The sequence below is a fragment of the Marmota marmota genome, unplaced genomic scaffold (assembly GCF_001458135.2).
Source record: "Marmota marmota marmota unplaced genomic scaffold, marMar, whole genome shotgun sequence".
NCBI classification, from domain to species: Eukaryota; Metazoa; Chordata; class Mammalia; order Rodentia; family Sciuridae; genus Marmota; species Marmota marmota.
In genome coordinates, this window is record NW_026000101.1 from 16,426,917 (window position 1) to 16,444,367 (window position 17,451).

Genomic DNA, 17,451 nt, shown 5'->3' on the forward strand with positions numbered 1-17,451 from the left:
TAATTTTGTGTATAAGTTATACTTCAATTTATTTATTTATTTTTAAAATAAGTAAAAATGTGAACATGTTTCTCCCATCAGGGTTAGTGTTAGATTGTTTTTCTTGTATATTAAGAACATGGTGTCACATCTTTTTTTCTCTCCTGCTTTAGAAACACTTATCGCATGATTGAGCAAGACGACTTTGACATTAACACCAGGCTACATACGATCGTTAGGGGGGAAGATGAAGCAGCCATGGTGGAGTCAGTAGGCCTGGCCCTTGTGAAGCTACCAGATGTCCTTAATCGCTTGAAGCCTGATATCATGATTGTTCATGGCGACCGGTTTGATGCCTTGGCTCTGGCTACATCTGCTGCCTTGATGAACATCCGAATCCTTCACATTGAAGGAGGGGAAGTTAGTGGAACTATTGATGACTCTATCAGACATGCCATAACAAAACTGGCTCATTATCATGTGTGTTGCACCCGAAGTGCAGAGCAACATCTGATATCCATGTGTGAGGACCATGATCGCATCCTTCTGGCAGGCTGCCCTTCCTATGACAAACTTCTCTCAGCCAAGAACAAAGACTATATGAGCATTATTCGGATGTGGTTAGGTAAGTATGGCAGCCTTTATTTAGCCTAATGGCTGTTTTTTTTGTCAGGAAGCATTGGGTATGTTTCAGTTCTTTTGGTAACTCATGGTTAAACTATTTCATTAGCAATCAGAAAGCTAAGGCTTTAGTTCACAGATCTTGCCCTATGGTCTGACTTTACCTTTGAGATTCACCTTTTCTGTAAAATAGGCTTATTGGATTGAGCTTTTTAAAAAATATATGCTGTATTTATACAATGAAATGCTTTTATTTGTTATATATAATGTGGGTGAATATTTAGTTACCAGGACAATTTCTACTATATCAAAAAGAGGAAAAATCAAACTACAAAACTACATGTGAATATGATGCCATTTTTAGAAAAGTTATAAAAATGGAAAGGCTAGGAAGTATGTACTCCAGGTCATTTCTAGTGTGGGATTACGGATGTTTTTATTTTTGTTTTCTGCATTTTGTAGTACAACGAAAAAAATTGTTATTTTTACTTTTAATGCTTTTCTAACAGTATTATTGGAATACTCAGGTGAGATAATAAATGTTCAAAGCAGATAGCAAACCAGAAGTACTTATTAATATAAGGGATTTTGATGATTATTATTAAAAAGCAAAAGTCATAGTTATAACATCAGAGTTTGTTATCTTTGTAAAACAAAGCCTTAAAGTGTTAAATTTTCAATTATCAATAATCTGGCTTCCTGGAAATTACCTTTTCTAATCAGAGGTAAAGAAAACAAACCTAAGAACAGAATATTAATTAGTTAATTTATAGTGAGAATGCCATGTAAGAATCAGGACTAATCACTTATTTTGGATCTTCCTTTTTCTAAAAGTAAATCTACTGAATAATGAAATAATGAATAGGTAATTGATTTGATGATTATGTAATCAAAGAAATTTGGTGTATTTTTTATCCAGATCACATTAGATTGGGAATGGAATTGGGCTTTCTCACTAGATAAATTATCCCTTCTATATATTTCTTATCCTTGGACAGATTTATAGCTATCAAAGAACCTGCCTAGATAATGGGGATAGAACAAACATCTGTCTCTTCACTCTCCTTTTCATATGCTTCTAAATGAACCCTCTTGCACTCTGTTCTAATCATACTTTGAGCTCTCTATATTCTGGGAAACCTTGTGTTACTGAAAAATTCTAGAGTAGAAAATAACCACTAGAAAGCAGAATGCAGCAAGAATTGCACTTATAAGATTTAAAGTCTTATTTGGGACCATTTAAGTAGTTCTTTATGAAAAGAAAGATGACAAAATAGCATTTATCAGGATATGGTCATGGAAATGAAGTAATTTTTCTCTAATGGGTGCTGTTGAACCTTGCAATCCTAGCTAAAGGGGTATGTCATAAATATATATAGCACCTTAACCTATAAGTCAACTTTGACAAAGTTATGTATTTGTTTTACTAATATCTTAAGTGATAATGGTTATAGATCCAGCTTGAAACTAGTCATAGCTTTGTTTATTAAGCTAGTGAAAAAGAAAATACAGGACAAAGAGCCGGAGTTATCCACCCTTTGTAATGACACATTTTATAAAGCGTGCACCTGCTTTTTGACAAGCAACTTTATTTATTTATTTTTATGTGGTGCTGAGGATTGAACCCAGTGCCTCCCACGTGTTAGGAAAGTGCTCTATCACTGAGCCACAACCCCAGCCCCTTAACAAGCAACTTTTTATGTTATTACTCTGCTTATAGGAAAATAAGGTTGGGTAGACAACTTATGCTGTGTGTAACCAGACCAATAGTATATGTAACAATCCTAATAAAAACATTAGCAAAGGGCTTGGGAGTGTAGCTCAATGGTGGAGTTTATATTTAGCATGCTTGAGGCCCTAGGTTTGATTCCTGGGTCCAATTAAAAAAAGAGAGAGAGAGAAGGAAAGAAAATTAGTACAGTTAAATAGACATTAAATTCCTAGTAACAAGGGCTGGGGTTGTAGCTTAGTTGTAAAGTGCTTGACTGGCATGTGCAAGGTCCTGGGTTTGATCCCCAGTACCAAAAAAAGAAAAAAATGTCCTAGTAACAAAAGACACATCATGGTAAATACAGGACTTACAATGCAAAACAAAATCATAGTACCTTAATAGAAAACGTAGGAAGGGCTAAGGCTGCTGAATTCAGACACAAATGGTTGCAGGTTGAGACACTGGTGCCAGCTTTGCACAAGATGTATCACTGCCAGGAATAAATAGCTCTGGCTCAGTGTCTTGTTTTCTTTCTCACAGGTTTAAAAAAAGACATCTAGTTTTTGCTGTTTTGCCAATCTTTCAAAAGAAACTGCTTAAGTGGCTCTATATAAAACCTTAAAACGCAAAATGCAGTCTCACTGCACCTGTGTTATACAGTTATTTTCTATGCTCTACAAATGTTTCTTACACTTAAAGTAGAAGATAAATGAGAAGGATATTGTATTTCACTTCATAATTACTGCAGATTTTATGCCAAGTTTTGTTTTTTTTTTTTTTTGCAAAAAATGGGATGGAGTCATTATGTGAAGTGTTTTCTTTTAAAAAAAATTGTGCCAGTATTACTTAGAAAACATTTATTATGGGCTGGGGATGTGGCTTAGTGATAAAATGCTTGCCTGACATCCCCAACACACACACACACACACACACAAATTAGTTTATTACTAAACTGCCTCTGGTGCAAGATTAGGAGGCAAAGAATACTTATGAATATATGTTAATGTGGCAACGATTATATGGTGAAATATGATATACTGGGTGTGGTGGCACATGCTTATAATCCAAGTTACTCAGGAGGCTAAAGAAGCAGGAAGATCCCAAGTTCTAGGCCAGCCTGGGCAACTTACACCCGGTCTCAAAATAAAATAAAAGGGCTGGGGATGTAGCTCAATTTTTGCCTAACATGTGCAAAGCCCTGGGTTCAATCCCCAGTACTGCCCTGTACCCACTCCCCACACAAATAGAAAAGTGGAAAGCTCTTTGGAGGCAGACTGCCAGCATTTTTCTTCTTGATCTTCTGCTTGGTCCTTGGTGGTAAATTGTAGCAATAAATTGTGTAAAACAATCCTGCACTGGACTACAGAAGCACCCTAACCTTCTCGCTTTCAAAGAAAATTTGCCCCCCAAAGCCCAAGGATCAGAGACTTGCCCTCTGTGTTTTCTTTTTTTAAAATATCTTTATTTATTTATTTTTATGTGGTGCTGAGGATTGAACCCAGGGCCCCACACGTGCGAGGCAGATGCTTTACCATTGAACTGCAGCTCCAGCCCCCACCTCTGTGTTTTCAAGACAGAGTATATGGGCAAACAACCAACGTGAAAAATGAGGGGTGAAGGGCCCTTGTGATGGGACTGTGTTCCTCCATAGCTGTTGCCTATTTCCATTAGTGTTCTTTGAATTTTGCCATGAAGAATCGTGTATATATAACTCAATTACTACATTAAAGGCTAACATCTTCTCTCTATTTATTGGGCATGGATGAGTTAATTCACATTATGGAAACATGCCTTATACTGGTACAGATTAATCCTGTGGTTGGATTGCAGAAATATGTAGTATTTCCATATTCCTTATGGTGAACACACTTCTTTTATTGCCACTCCTTTTCCCATGTTTTTAATGTTTTACAGCAAGCACCCTGTGACACTGACATTAAGCATCTTTGAAATTGTTTTGAGACTTGTGTTAACTGTAATGTAAGCTGTAAGAGGCTGTTTTCATTACGATTTTTTTTTTTTTTTTTTGAGACCAAGTCTCCCTGTGATACTCAGGCTGGTCTTGGACTTCTAGGCTTGAGAAATCCTCCTGCTTCAGCCTCATGAGTAGCTTGGACTATAGGTGTACACTACACCCAGCTTTCCTCTGATCTTTTAAATGTTGTGTTTATAAAGTTTCCAGTAGATTCTTTTAGGCCTTTAGTATTTTTTCTTACTAAAATAAATAATAATAATAACCATTATACTTCTTCCTCCTCACAATTTAGAAGCTAATATAGGACCAATAAGTTCTCAAAATAAAAATTTGGAGCTAATATAGTATTTTAAATCAAATACTACTAAAGATTCTAACAGTAAAAATTCTCTTTTATCATTAAATCATAAAAATAAGTTAGTGGAGCTCATTTTCAGTTTTATGGGATAATACAGGCCCTATGATAAACGTTGTGTGTTGTATGGCATGGCACTATCAACCTAAGCCTTTTACATTTTAAATGCTTGCTGAGGAAAGCCTTGGTATCCCACACTAATGATGAATGAAGCCTTTCCAGCCCTTTCAGCAGAGTTAGAACACTTGTTGAATCTGGTGGGTGATGGTTTGGGGAGCACCTATGCATTGTCAAATATTCTTAATGATCATTCAACTTCTGAGTACCCCGATTTACAACATACTATTATTAATTAGCAATGCTGATTATTGATTAGAAACATTAGTTAGAAATTGGGAATGTTCACATTTTTAGGGCTTTGGAATATTTTGGATTTTACAACAGTGAATTTCTAGTTCCTGCTATTTACACATATATTTTATATTTGTGGTAGCAAGAATCTGTAAAATGTTAAGTTTGATGGTTCCTTGTTGCTATTTAGTTCTTATCATTGATCCCAATATGGATGACCTGCTTAGAATGTGACAAACAGTTTTGATCTTAGAATTTTTAAAAGCAGACTTCAAGGTCTTACTTTTTAGAATTTGCTGCTTCTCTTAAGTTGCTTAACTAATGAAGCAATGTGGTTTGATTTTCTTTAAACAGGTGATGATGTAAAGTGTAAGGATTACATTGTTGCACTACAGCACCCTGTGACCACTGACATTAAGCATTCCATTAAAATGTTTGAATTAACATTGGATGCACTTATCTCATTTAACAAGCGGACCCTAGTACTGTTTCCAAATATTGATGCAGGTAATTGAACTTGAAAATGAAATCATGTCACCTACATTTTCAAATTTTGTTTCTGTTACCTCTTCTCTTGAATGTCTTCCTACTCACTCATGTTATCATTGAAGGCCATCTAGGCTGAAATGTATTTCACTTTTCAGAGAATTACCTATTTTGTTATAGATCAGAGTTGTGATTTTTTTTATCAAGTCTGGTAGAAATTTAATAAGAAAGAAGTAAATTCTTTTTTTTTTTTTTTTAAAGAGAATTTTAACATTTATTTTAGCTTTCGGCGGACACAACATCTTTTTTGGTATGTGGTGCTGAGGATCGAACCCGGGCCGCACGCATGCCAGGCGAGCGCGCTACCGCTTGAGCCACATCCCCAGCCCCAAGAAGTAAATTCTTAAGAAAAAAATCTAATGTCCACCTTACTCTCATGGTTAGTTTCTTTCCTCTAGTTTCAACCAATGAGAAATTCTTATAATTGATAGTCTCTTATAGACTTGAGGCATAAATATTAGAAAAGGAAAGTAATGATTCCACTGACTGTAGTAAAATTTCTATTATTACTCTTTCTTGTGTTCTTTCTTACCTATTTTGGTATACCTTAAAGTAATTTTGAGCTTAAGCAGTTTAGATCTGGAATTCTTAACCAGTTGATGCTTAAGCCTGCCCTCGGTAATCACCTGATGATGGATGGTACTGTGAACTTTTAGTGCTAGTGAGGCAAGTTAGCTGGGCATATGAGATATAAAGGAGAAGTACCCCAGCAGACCCCTACACTGACGGAATTTTCAAATACTTGCTATTGTTAGCTGACAATACTCAAATTGCTTTGCTTTTATGCTTTTTTTTTTGGTAAAGGAAGCAGGACCCAGCCAGGCATAGTGGCACATGCCTGTAATCCCAGCAAAGCAACTTGGGAGGCTGAGGCAGGAAGATTTCAAGTTCAAGACCAGCCTCAATAACTTAGCAAGGCCCTAAGCAACTTAGTAAGACTCTGTTTCAAAATAATAAAAGGACTGGGAATGCAACTCAGTGGTCAAGTCCCCTTGTGTTCAATTCTCAGTACCAAAAAGTAAAAATAAAGGTCAGGACCCTTTATTTGCAATGCCAAAATATCATCATCTTGCTCTGAAAGAACTTTCTCTTAATGACCCTTTAATAATCTTTTCTGTTAGGGGAAACAAAATAAGTATTATGGGGTTAGGGATGTTGCTCAGTGGTAGAACACTTGACTAGCATACTTGAAGACCTCAGTGATGAAGTACCACTGGGTTCAATCCCCAGAACTACAAAAACAAAGAAATGAAATACAGTGTTAGTTGAAAAATAAGAATACTTAATCCAGATTTTTTCCAGGTAATATGCCAATATTTCAGAAAAATTCAATACTGATTCTTGTCTAATCCTTTAAATTCTACATAAACACGTATAATATGTTTATGTATCTCTCAAATTGTATCTTCTGTTTGTAATATATTTTCCTGATTGTATATACTTTAGAATAGAGCTATTTTTCCTCTGTAAAAGGCCCCATGATTTAAAGGGTCATTTTTTTTCTTTTTTTAATTTCTTTTTTTTTTTGGTGGGGTTCTTTTCTTTTTTGGAATTGGGGTTCAAACCGAGGGGCATTGTACCACTGAGCTACCAGCCTTTTTTATTATTTATTATTTTGTTATTTTTTATTATTTTTTATTTTGAGACAGAGTCTCGCTAAGTTGTATTTTCTTTCTTTGTTTTTGTAGTGCTGGGGCTTGAATCCAGTGGTACTTCATCAAATTTGCAATCCTTCTGCCTCACCTCCAGAATTGCTGGGATTCTAGGCATGCATCACCTTGCCCAGCTCCATGGAGTTTTTGATAAGATGTACATAGGGAACAATAAAGAAATAAGGATGAAGGCATCAATCATTTTTATCATTATCTGGTTTTGTGCCCAGTTGCCCATTGTAGGACTTTCTGGAAAATTGGACTAATGCTTGTGGTTTAAGCCTAAGGCCAAAGATAAGCCTTTAACTGATTCCAAGTCTGAATCTTAGAATAGTAGTACCTCTAGTGTGTCACATACTACGGTAATTACAGATGGTGACTGGAGTGCTCTGGCAACACTGTATGCAGAGAGAAGTGGCCAGGCTCACTCCTAAGAGTGAGACCCTGAGCCCATTGACCTACCTTGCTACATAGATAAAGTTAATATAAGAAGAGATGGCATGCATGGCTTCTGATAATCAGTGGTTCCTGTCCACTAGTAGGCATAGTGTGGTCACTGTCCTACATTCTAATCCGTCAGATGAGCAATTTTCCCTCTATTGTCTAGAAGAGGATGAAGAGAAGCTTTTCCCTCAAGTATCTTTAAATTGTTTTAAAATCATTCATTTAAATAAAATATTGGGCTGGGTGTAGCTCAGTGGTAGAATGCTTGCTTAGCACATGCAAGGCCCTGAGTTCAATCTTCAGCACTGCAAAAAAAAAAAAAGTTTTAAAAATGTCCACTATGGTATCAGAATCGATTTGAATTTTCTTGGAGTTTAGCCCACATAGGTGGGAGTGCTGTCCAGCTGACCTATTGTTACTGTAAATATGAGCAGAGTTGGGCAGAGGTTTTCTGATGGATGTCCCTGGGGTGTGAAGAATGAGACCTTTCCACTTAGGATCTCCAGATTAAGGGACATAGACTGTAGGCCTGGGTTTAGCTCTTAATTGTTGATTAAGGTAAAGATTTTTACTGCAGCATTAATAAAAGTATTTGCTTCATTGAATTTTGTTTCAAAAGCTCCAACTGTTTGAGTTCCAGGATGAATTGAAGTAGAAAGCTAGCCAGACATTTTAGATGCTCATCATTCCTGAAAAGACTTATGATTAAAATTATTATTTCCTCAATAACTGGTATGAGTTTTTATGGAGATTTCCTCAAGCGGGGGGGCGGGAATACTTTCTAATGGAAATGGTTTCTTTGTCTCATATACCATTTAACAGTTGGTTCTTCTCATTTTCACAGGTAGCAAAGAGATGGTTCGAGTGATGCGGAAGAAGGGAATTGAGCATCATCCCAATTTTCGTGCAGTTAAACATGTCCCATTTGACCAGTTTATACAGCTGGTTGCGCATGCCGGTTGTATGATTGGGAATAGCAGCTGTGGGGTACGAGAGGTTGGTGCTTTTGGAACACCTGTGATCAACCTAGGAACACGTCAGATTGGAAGAGAAACAGGTGTTTACCTTTGCTTATATCTCAGTTGACTAGGCTTTCTATATTTCTGTGAGTTATCATAAGGTATGTTTATATTGGTGCTGGGCATATATTTTTGTGAGCAAGTGAGTGAATGAGGTGAATGACGAATAGCTTAAATCTGGAAATAGTCTATAAAAAGTACATAATGATTACCAAAATTTAAAGCTCTATTTATATTTTTATTGTCCTTGTAATATCAACTAGAGTTAAGTGGTTCTTAATTATGATCTTTGAAGGCTGTATTTGAGAATGTGGTTAAAAAAAAATGTGGTTGATGTGTCATGAGTATATGACACATACTATACTACTCTTTCATACCATAGTCATGAGTCTGTTACACATAGTATACTACTCTTGTATCTTCTGGGCCTCATGAAATCTCTTCAATCAGTACTTTAAATTATGGCAATTCTATGAAAGATGCTCCTTAATAACTAAGGTATCAGGATTATTATTAATATGCTGAGCTAGATCCTGTTTTTAACATTAGTCCAAGTTCTAATACTATCTACATGCAAATATATATCTGCAGTTAATGGTAAGACTTGTTCCAGCTCTGCTCTTTCTTCCATTCTTCATAATTGCTGCTCTTTCTTTTACCTTTAGATCATCTCTCATTCCAGAACATTACTTTGCTTCTCACTTCATAGAGAAAATAGAAGCTGTGAGATGGAAATTGTTTCAAATTCAGAAAATGCCATGCCATGTGCTAGACACTGGATTTGTTAGTAAATTAGACTAACAAGGACTGAGCTCTCATATAACTTAGATGTCACGGGAGGGGGGATGGATTATAAACAAAAATAAAAATATCAGGATTTCTATGTGTTATACTGACGGTTACACAAAGTAATGTGATGAGCTGTATTAGGTTGGTAAGGAAAGGTCTCTTTGAGGGAATGACACTTAAGCTGAGACCTGAATGACAAAGTCAGCTTTGTGAAGAGCAGGGAGAAGCAGCGGGAATAGCCAGTGTGATGCCCTAAGGTGGAAACAAGTTTGATGTATTTGAGAAACAGAAGCGTCAGTGTGGCCGTAAAGTAGTGGGCAAAAGGCAGAGAAGGGGGCAGACTTCTATAAGCCAAAGTACTGGCTTACAAAATTTGTAATTTTTTCTGAGTATCTTGGGAATCCAGTTAAGGGAGAGAATGGAATGTTATGGCTTGCACTTTGGAAAGATTACTGTGTCTGCTTATGGAGAGAATGGAGTGTGATAGGGCAAGAGGTGAAGCAGGGAGACAGACAGGGACTATTTGTGCAGATGAGAGAGAATAGTGGCTTAGGCTAAATGGTAGTATTAGAGATGCAGAAGAATTGATTTGGGTTTTATTATAGTATTTGCTGATGCTTGGATGTGGGTTGTAAAAGAAAGGAATCATAGTCATGCCTAGATTTTTATATTGAGCAGTGGGGGTATATTTTCCAGATAAGGGAGTTCTGAGGGAGGAACAGATCTGGGGGAGGATGCAATTAAGAATTCTCTAATGGCTGTGTTATGTTCCCATGTCTATTAGATAACCACAGCAGAGATGGCAATAAGCAACTAAATAGTTCAGGGAGAATTAGGGGTAGAGATAGAAATTTGAAAGTCATTGGCATATGGATGGTTATGTAGTTAGGACATCAGTTGAGTTGCTATCACAGAAACTTCTATCTGGTGTTTCTCTACCTCTTGGTATAGAGTCTGTATTTTCACCATTAGGAAGGAGAAAAAGGGGGAAGATGCCCTTTCCTTTAAAGGCATGACTTAGAAGTTGCAAATACTTTTCACATTTACCAGGACTTAGTCACATGGCCATACTTAGCTAGTCTTTTGCTAGGTGATCAGATGCTAAAAATTCCATTTCTAGAGTAAAAAAGAAAGATATCAAAGATAATGGCATTCTGCCCTAAATGGCATTTAAAACCAAGGACTAAATGAAATGAACCAGGGAGAGTTGTCAGTAAGGCAGAGAATGGAGTGTAGGACAAACCTCTGGAGCTCTTCAACATTAAGAGTTTTGGTGAAGAGGAAAGGCTAGCAAGGAAAATTGAAAAGGGCAGGGTGTATTGGTATATACCAGCAACTTGGGAGGCTGATGCATGAGGATCCCAAGTTCAAGGCCAGTCTTAGAGACTTTGTGAGATTGTCTCAAAATTAAAATAAATAAAGAAATAAAAAGGGCTAGGGATGAAGCTGAGTGGTAAAGCACCCTTGGGTTCAATGCCCAGTACCAAAAACAAGGAAAGTGAGGGCTGGGGAGATAGCTCAGTTGGTAAAGTGCTTACTTTACATGCAGAAGGCCCTGGGTTCAATCCCCAGCACCACAACACACACACACACACACACACACACACACACCCCAAGAAAATTGAAAAGGAACTGCCAGTGAGAGATCAGAGGAAAATGAGAATATGATATCATAATGCCCAGAAAATAGTGTTTTGAGGAGGTGGTGGTGAATGCTGCTGAGAGTTAAGTATGATGTGAAAGGAGAATTGAACACTGGATTTGGCAATGTGGTCTGTTGGTCTGTCTTTCTGCCTCCACTCTTACATAAATGTATGTGCCCATTCAGGACTCCTTTCCTTCTTATTTTCCTTTATAGTGTGTGCATATGTGGTGATGATGAGGATAGCGGAGAAGGTGTGTGTCTCCTGCCTGTCCACTGCTCATCCTTCTAACTGTGCTCTAAGTCCCCTCCCCTCCTGCCTTCTCAGGGACTTGCCCATCAGGCATCCTTTCTCTTCCATGTATGTTTAACCTCCTCATCTTAAACTTGCGTTGGCCTCTCAAATATTAAAAGCAAAAACAATCTCTCCTGTGACCTACACTCCTCTCCACTCTTCCACTCCTCTTAGCCAAGCCTGTTGAAAACGTGACCATTCTTACTATATTCCCTTTCTCAAATTGGTTAGGAAATGGAGGAAGAGAAAGTGCTACCTGAATAGCTCACCGGCAATTGACTGGCCAGTCATACCTGACCAGCTGATTGAATGATTGGCTAAGGAGATGGAAGACAGGGCAGGTTGAGAGTGGGCTTGACAGATGACTAGGCAAGTGAGATGTGGATGCTGGATTAATCCACCTTATTTATTTCAATAAATAAAACCATGATTTATTGTCTTTGGGAATAAAGAACCCTAGTGCCCTAAAATGTTTGATATATGGAAATCTTGCAGAATGCTCTGCAGTCCTTCTGAGTTTTAGGACTAAATTATGAATTCATTATACTGCCAACTTCTTTATTCTTTAGAGAGTCCCATGTCCAATTCATTAAAATGTGACATGATTTACCTAGGGGAGAATGTCCTTCATGTCCGGGATGCTGACACTCAAGACAAAATATTGCAAGCACTGCACCTTCAGTTTGGTAAACAATACCCTTGGTGAGTATACAACCTCTTTTTTTTTTTTAGAGAGAGGGAGAAAGAATTTCAATATTTATTTTTCAGTTTTTGGCGTACACAACATCTTTGTTTGTATGTGGTTCTGAGGATCGAACCCCGGCCGCACGCATGCCAGGCGAGCGCGCTACTGCTTGAGCCACATCCCCAGCCCCCAACCCCTTTTTTAAAGTATTTTAAAAGGGGAAATAGTTCAGGCACCACTTTAAAGTTGCAGTGGACCAGTGTTTAGTCCCCATCTTAACAACTTTTCTTCTCATGCCCAGGGCTTCCTAGCTGCTGGTGAGATGGGAATGGCAGATATCTTACCCCTTAGTATTGTCCCAAGGGTTCTAATGTAGAATTTATTTTTTAAACTTGTCTCAGTTAATTATACAGTACTTTGGCTAGAAAATACTATTTTAACCTAATTTGACTTTCTAGAAATATTACAAAATAGTGTAACTAATTTTCTTAAAAAATATTCTAGTCAGGGGCAGGGGTTGTGGTTCGGTGGTAGGGCAGTTGTCTAGCATGTGCGAGGCACTGGATTTTATTCTCAGCACTGCATATAAATAAATAAAATAAAAATCCACCAATAACTAAAAAAATATTAAAAAAAAATTCTAGGGCTGGGGGTTGTGGCTCAGTGATTGAGCACTTGCTTTGCATTCAGGAGGCACTGGGTTCGAACCTCAGCACCACATAAATAAATAAGTAAATAAATAAAGATATTGTGTCTATCAAAAAAATTCTAGTTCAGAATTTTGATTAATTTTGGTTGTCCTATTTCAAATTGATGAATTTTCTCAGAAAGGTAAAGATAAAACTTCTAAAAAAGCAAGACAAAAATGCAGACACTTAGTTATTCTATTGCTGCAGAGATCCAGATGTCATTTTATTTTATTTAGTTATGTATAATTATGATTTCCAGTTTTTTAATTGACAGATCACATTGTGAATCATCATGTCTTGTACATGATGCTTTGAAATTATGCCACACACACATTGCACAAATGTTATTTTATTTTGGTTTATGTATTTATAAATTATTTTTTGCAATGGTGAGGATCAAACCCAGGGCCTCGTGAATTCTAGGCAAACACTATTCCTTTGAGGTACACTCCCTGACATGTTATTTTATTTTAAATTTTTTTTCTTTTTAGTTACACATAACAGTAGAATGTATTTTGACGTATATACATGTAGTATAACTTCCCATCCTTGTGGTTGTACATGATAAGAAGTTTCACATCGTGTATTCATATATGAACATAGGAAAGTTATATCTGATTATTCTACTGTCTTTCCCATTCCCATCTCCCCTCCATCCCCCCCATACCCCGCTGTCCAATCTGCATATCAGAGAGAACATTGGTCCTTTGTTTTTTTGGGGATTGCCTTATTTCACCTAGCATGGTAGCTTCCAGTTCCTCTATTTACTGGCAAATGCCATAATTTCATTCTTCTTTATGGCTGAGTAAATATTCCATTATGTATATATACCATCCAGAATGTTATTTTAAAAAGGAGCAACACAAACTATTTTTACCTGAACCTTCAGATTTCATTAAACCACACCCTCAACATCACTTAATGTATACAGTGAATTTAATTGTTTTGGATATTGTAGTTCAAAGATATATGGAGATGGAAATGCTGTTCCAAGGATTTTGAAGTTTCTCAAATCTATTGACCTTCAAGAGCCACTACAAAAGAAATTCTGCTTTCCTCCTGTGAAGGAGAATATCTCTCAAGATATCGACCATATTCTTGAAACTCTAAGTGCTTTGGCTGTTGATCTTGGTGGAACGAACCTCCGAGTTGCAATAGTCAGCATGAAGGTATTCTCACTGCTCAGCTCTTAATTATGCATCCCATTTGAGTAATTGAGTTTTAAAATGTATAGTTGGAAGACAGGACTAGAAACATACAAGAGTGTGTAATCATTTGCCTGTAGTACTGATTTTGAATCTATTACAATGTTTGTCTTGTTTATCAACTATTAACATTTCAAAGAAGTAAATTTTCAGGGAATTCAAGGTAGCAGACTTGAATGAACAATGGGTAGAAAAGACACTTTTAGGCATCAGAGAGGGCTTTTGCCACCCAGGAGACCTGAAAGTATCGGAGTAGTCACAGTGGAGTAGAGTGTGAAGTATGCTGATCACCATCTCCACCCAGCCAAGAACACGTGCATTTGCATGGGGTGAAAGAAGTTGCTTCTTCTCTCAGATATTGTCAGACAGATGGGTTCTCCACTTTGCATTTTTATAAGTATATTCTTTATTGAAGAGAGCATATCTTTATTAACTAGACATCAACACAGCATTGACAGGCTGAGAGTGCCTTCATGATCTCTGAATGACTTAATGAGGAAAAACCTTTGTTTGAAACATTATAAAGTTTTAGAAGTGCACAAGAAATAGCAAAGATTTTAAAAACAAAAATACAGGGAGCTTGTTAATATCATTAATCAAAAATACAGAAAAGCAAAACAAAACATACTTTTGCTAAGAGAAACTAAAAGGCCTCCCTTATACTTTTTTTTTTTTTTAGTGCCAGGGATCAAACCCTGGACCTCGCACGTGCACGTTAGGCAAGTGCTCTATCATGGAGCTACACCACAGTCCCATAAACACTTAAAAAAAAAAGTTAATAGAACAATATTTTCTTAATCTGAAAAGGATTTATTTCTTATCCATGGCCAGTATTCTTTGTGAAATTCTAGAGGCATTCCTGTTGAAATCAAGAAAAAAAATCTTTTGCAACATAATTTTAATATAATTCTGAAAATTACAAAGGGAAAAAATAAGGAATAGCAAAAATGGAGACTGCAGACAGAATAAAACAAAAATATTATTTAGACAATTTGAAGAAATCAGCTAGCTTATAGGGTTAATAAGATAAGTAACATGGTTGGATATTATGAAAAATATGTAAGTATCAATAATTTTCTATCTAGGTGAAATTGTAGACAAAGATTTGAATTTCCCTTTAGGTGGTGTTTGTTGACTCCCCTGCATATTCAGCATTACTTGGAAGCTTTAATAAAACACAGATGCCTGGCTCCTGCCCCAGACTAATTAAATTGGAATTTCTGGGGATGGGTGGACATATCAGTATTTGTTAAGAGTAGATTCTGATATATAGTGAGGTTGGGAAATACTCCTCTAGATTGCTTTAAATTTTTTTTTTAAAATTTGTTCTTTTTAGTTATAAATGACAGTAGAATGTATTTTGACATGTCATATATACATGAAATATAATTTCCCATTCTTATGGTTGTACATGATGTGGAGTTACACTGGTTGTGTATTCTTATATGAACACAGGAAAGTTATGTTTGATTCATTCTACTGTCTTTCCCATTCCCATACCCCAGGTTGATTTTTAATGACTGTTATTAGTAATAGTTTTAACCCTTATATTGATATGTAAAAATCCCTTAATAACAAAAGAATTTAAAGAGAAAAAGAGACTATTCAAAACAACTACTCCTGAAGAATAATCAAAACCAGAAAACTATGTGATGTACATAAAGAAAATTATAAAACTTTACTATAAAATATAAAGGCCTAAAAAAGTGTCCTTGGTGAAAGTACTGAATATTTCAAAAATGTCAGTAGTCCCCAAATTGGATTATAAATTTAATATAATTCTAGTCAATATTCCAATGGGATTTTGAAGTTGAATAAAATTATCATAAATCACAGTTTTTTTTTTAAAGTTTAGCATTATTCTTAAATTAATACATAAGTGAGCTGGTGTGGCAGCACATGCCTGTAATCCTAGCTACTCTGGAGGCTGAGGCAGGAGGATCATAAGTTCAAGGCCAGCCTGAGCAATTTAGAGTCCCTGTCTCAAAATAAAAAGGGCTGTGATGAAGACTTGGACAAAACACTAATATCGTTTCTAAGAGCTCAAGGATCTCTTCTTTGGGCATGACCCCACTACCCATTAAAGTGCCCATCTGGGTGAACTAAAAATTGTGTAGAAATTCCTGTTTGTTCCTGCTAACACTTGAAGATAGGGCTTCCATATATAGGAAGCAGGAATCTAACTTCCAAAAGCAGCAATTAATTAATCCAGGTGGATTACACATAGACAAACCCACATCCTGCTTTTATAATTTGTATTTCCTTGACACTATTGAGCTTCTCATCACTTGTGTTATACTCTGTTTAGTCACTTCTATATAAAGTAAAGTTGAGTTTACATCACCTTGTTTCTTAGTGCAATAATATATTGCTGATGAAAACTTTTCCTTACCAATTACTTAGCATGCTGGAGGCCCTGGGTTCATTGCCAGTACCAAAAGAAAATAATAAAAATATGCAAGTGAGATGAATTAAGAAAAAATATAAAAATAGGAACAAAAAATAGGAAGGATTATCCCTGTTTGGTCTTAAAACATCATAAAGCACAGTAATTTAAACAATGTGCTCAGCATGGAAATTATCCTGAGTAAATAGGATAAATTGGTTTCAATTGCAGGGGATGATTAAAATTCAAGTAGGATAACTATTTAGTTGCCCTAGAATTTAAACAAAAACATTGGGTCAATCAAAAAGAGTAAAATATGACCTTTTAGTGAATGAGATTCAGGTTAGCCAATGTTCACCTTAAGCTTAAAAAGGGGTCCATTTCATTGCCTGTGGAGTTGTTGCTTCAGCAACTTTGTATCAAGATGGATTCCCAAGAAAATACTTGGGCTTATTCCATGGCTGGTTGAAGCCAGACAAGGCTCTGTCCCCAATCATCTAAGTTTGCATCTAAGTCATCTAAGCCTGTGCTATAGCACTGTGTGATAGGCTCCTTAGCTAAGTGAGATAGATCTTATTGTTTTTTCTTTTGTAGGGTGAAATAGTTAAGAAGTATACTCAGTTCAATCCCAAAACCTATGAAGAGAGAATTAATTTAATCCTACAGATGTGTGTGGAAGCTGCAGCAGAAGCTGTAAAACTGAATTGCAGAATTTTGGGAGTAGGTAAGATGGTAAATTACAAATCCAAGAAATATTCATTTTAATGTACTGAGTTCTGATGTTTAACTGAACATCATGTTATGGTCTGCCTGTGTACAGATGGCTCTGGTCCTGTCTGTATACCCAAAGCATGGTGACTTCCTGGGATGCTGACAAGTATTATGGGAGAAGCACTGATGGTTCTGTAAATCTGTGGGGAGCTATAGATTTACTGTCTAATATTTATAAAACTATCTAATATTTCCTTGTAGTCCTTGGCAATGTTTGTATTGAGATCTTGAGTGAATTAATGTGTGTGTGTGTGTTGATTTTTTTTGTAGTGCTGCTTTTATAATTTTTATTTCCTTGACACTACTGAGCTTCTCATCACTTGTGTTATACTCTGT

General features: G+C 36.4%; 1 protein-coding gene across 4 annotated transcripts in view; it reads left to right on the forward strand.

The window, feature by feature from the left end:
• Gne (glucosamine (UDP-N-acetyl)-2-epimerase/N-acetylmannosamine kinase) overlaps positions 1–17,451 on the forward strand; it is a 61,011-nt gene that overhangs the window by 24,798 nt on the left and 18,762 nt on the right. For all 4 annotated transcript variants that reach the window (XM_048783377.1, XM_048783378.1, XM_015492326.2 and 1 more), the window contains 6 exons: positions 153–604; positions 5,347–5,499; positions 8,479–8,691; positions 11,994–12,081; positions 13,712–13,922; positions 16,939–17,068. In XM_048783377.1, coding sequence (XP_048639334.1) covers positions 153–604; positions 5,347–5,499; positions 8,479–8,691; positions 11,994–12,081; positions 13,712–13,922; positions 16,939–17,068 — 1,247 coding nt within the window. The remainder of the gene's footprint in view (positions 1–152; positions 605–5,346; positions 5,500–8,478; positions 8,692–11,993; positions 12,082–13,711; positions 13,923–16,938; positions 17,069–17,451) is intronic.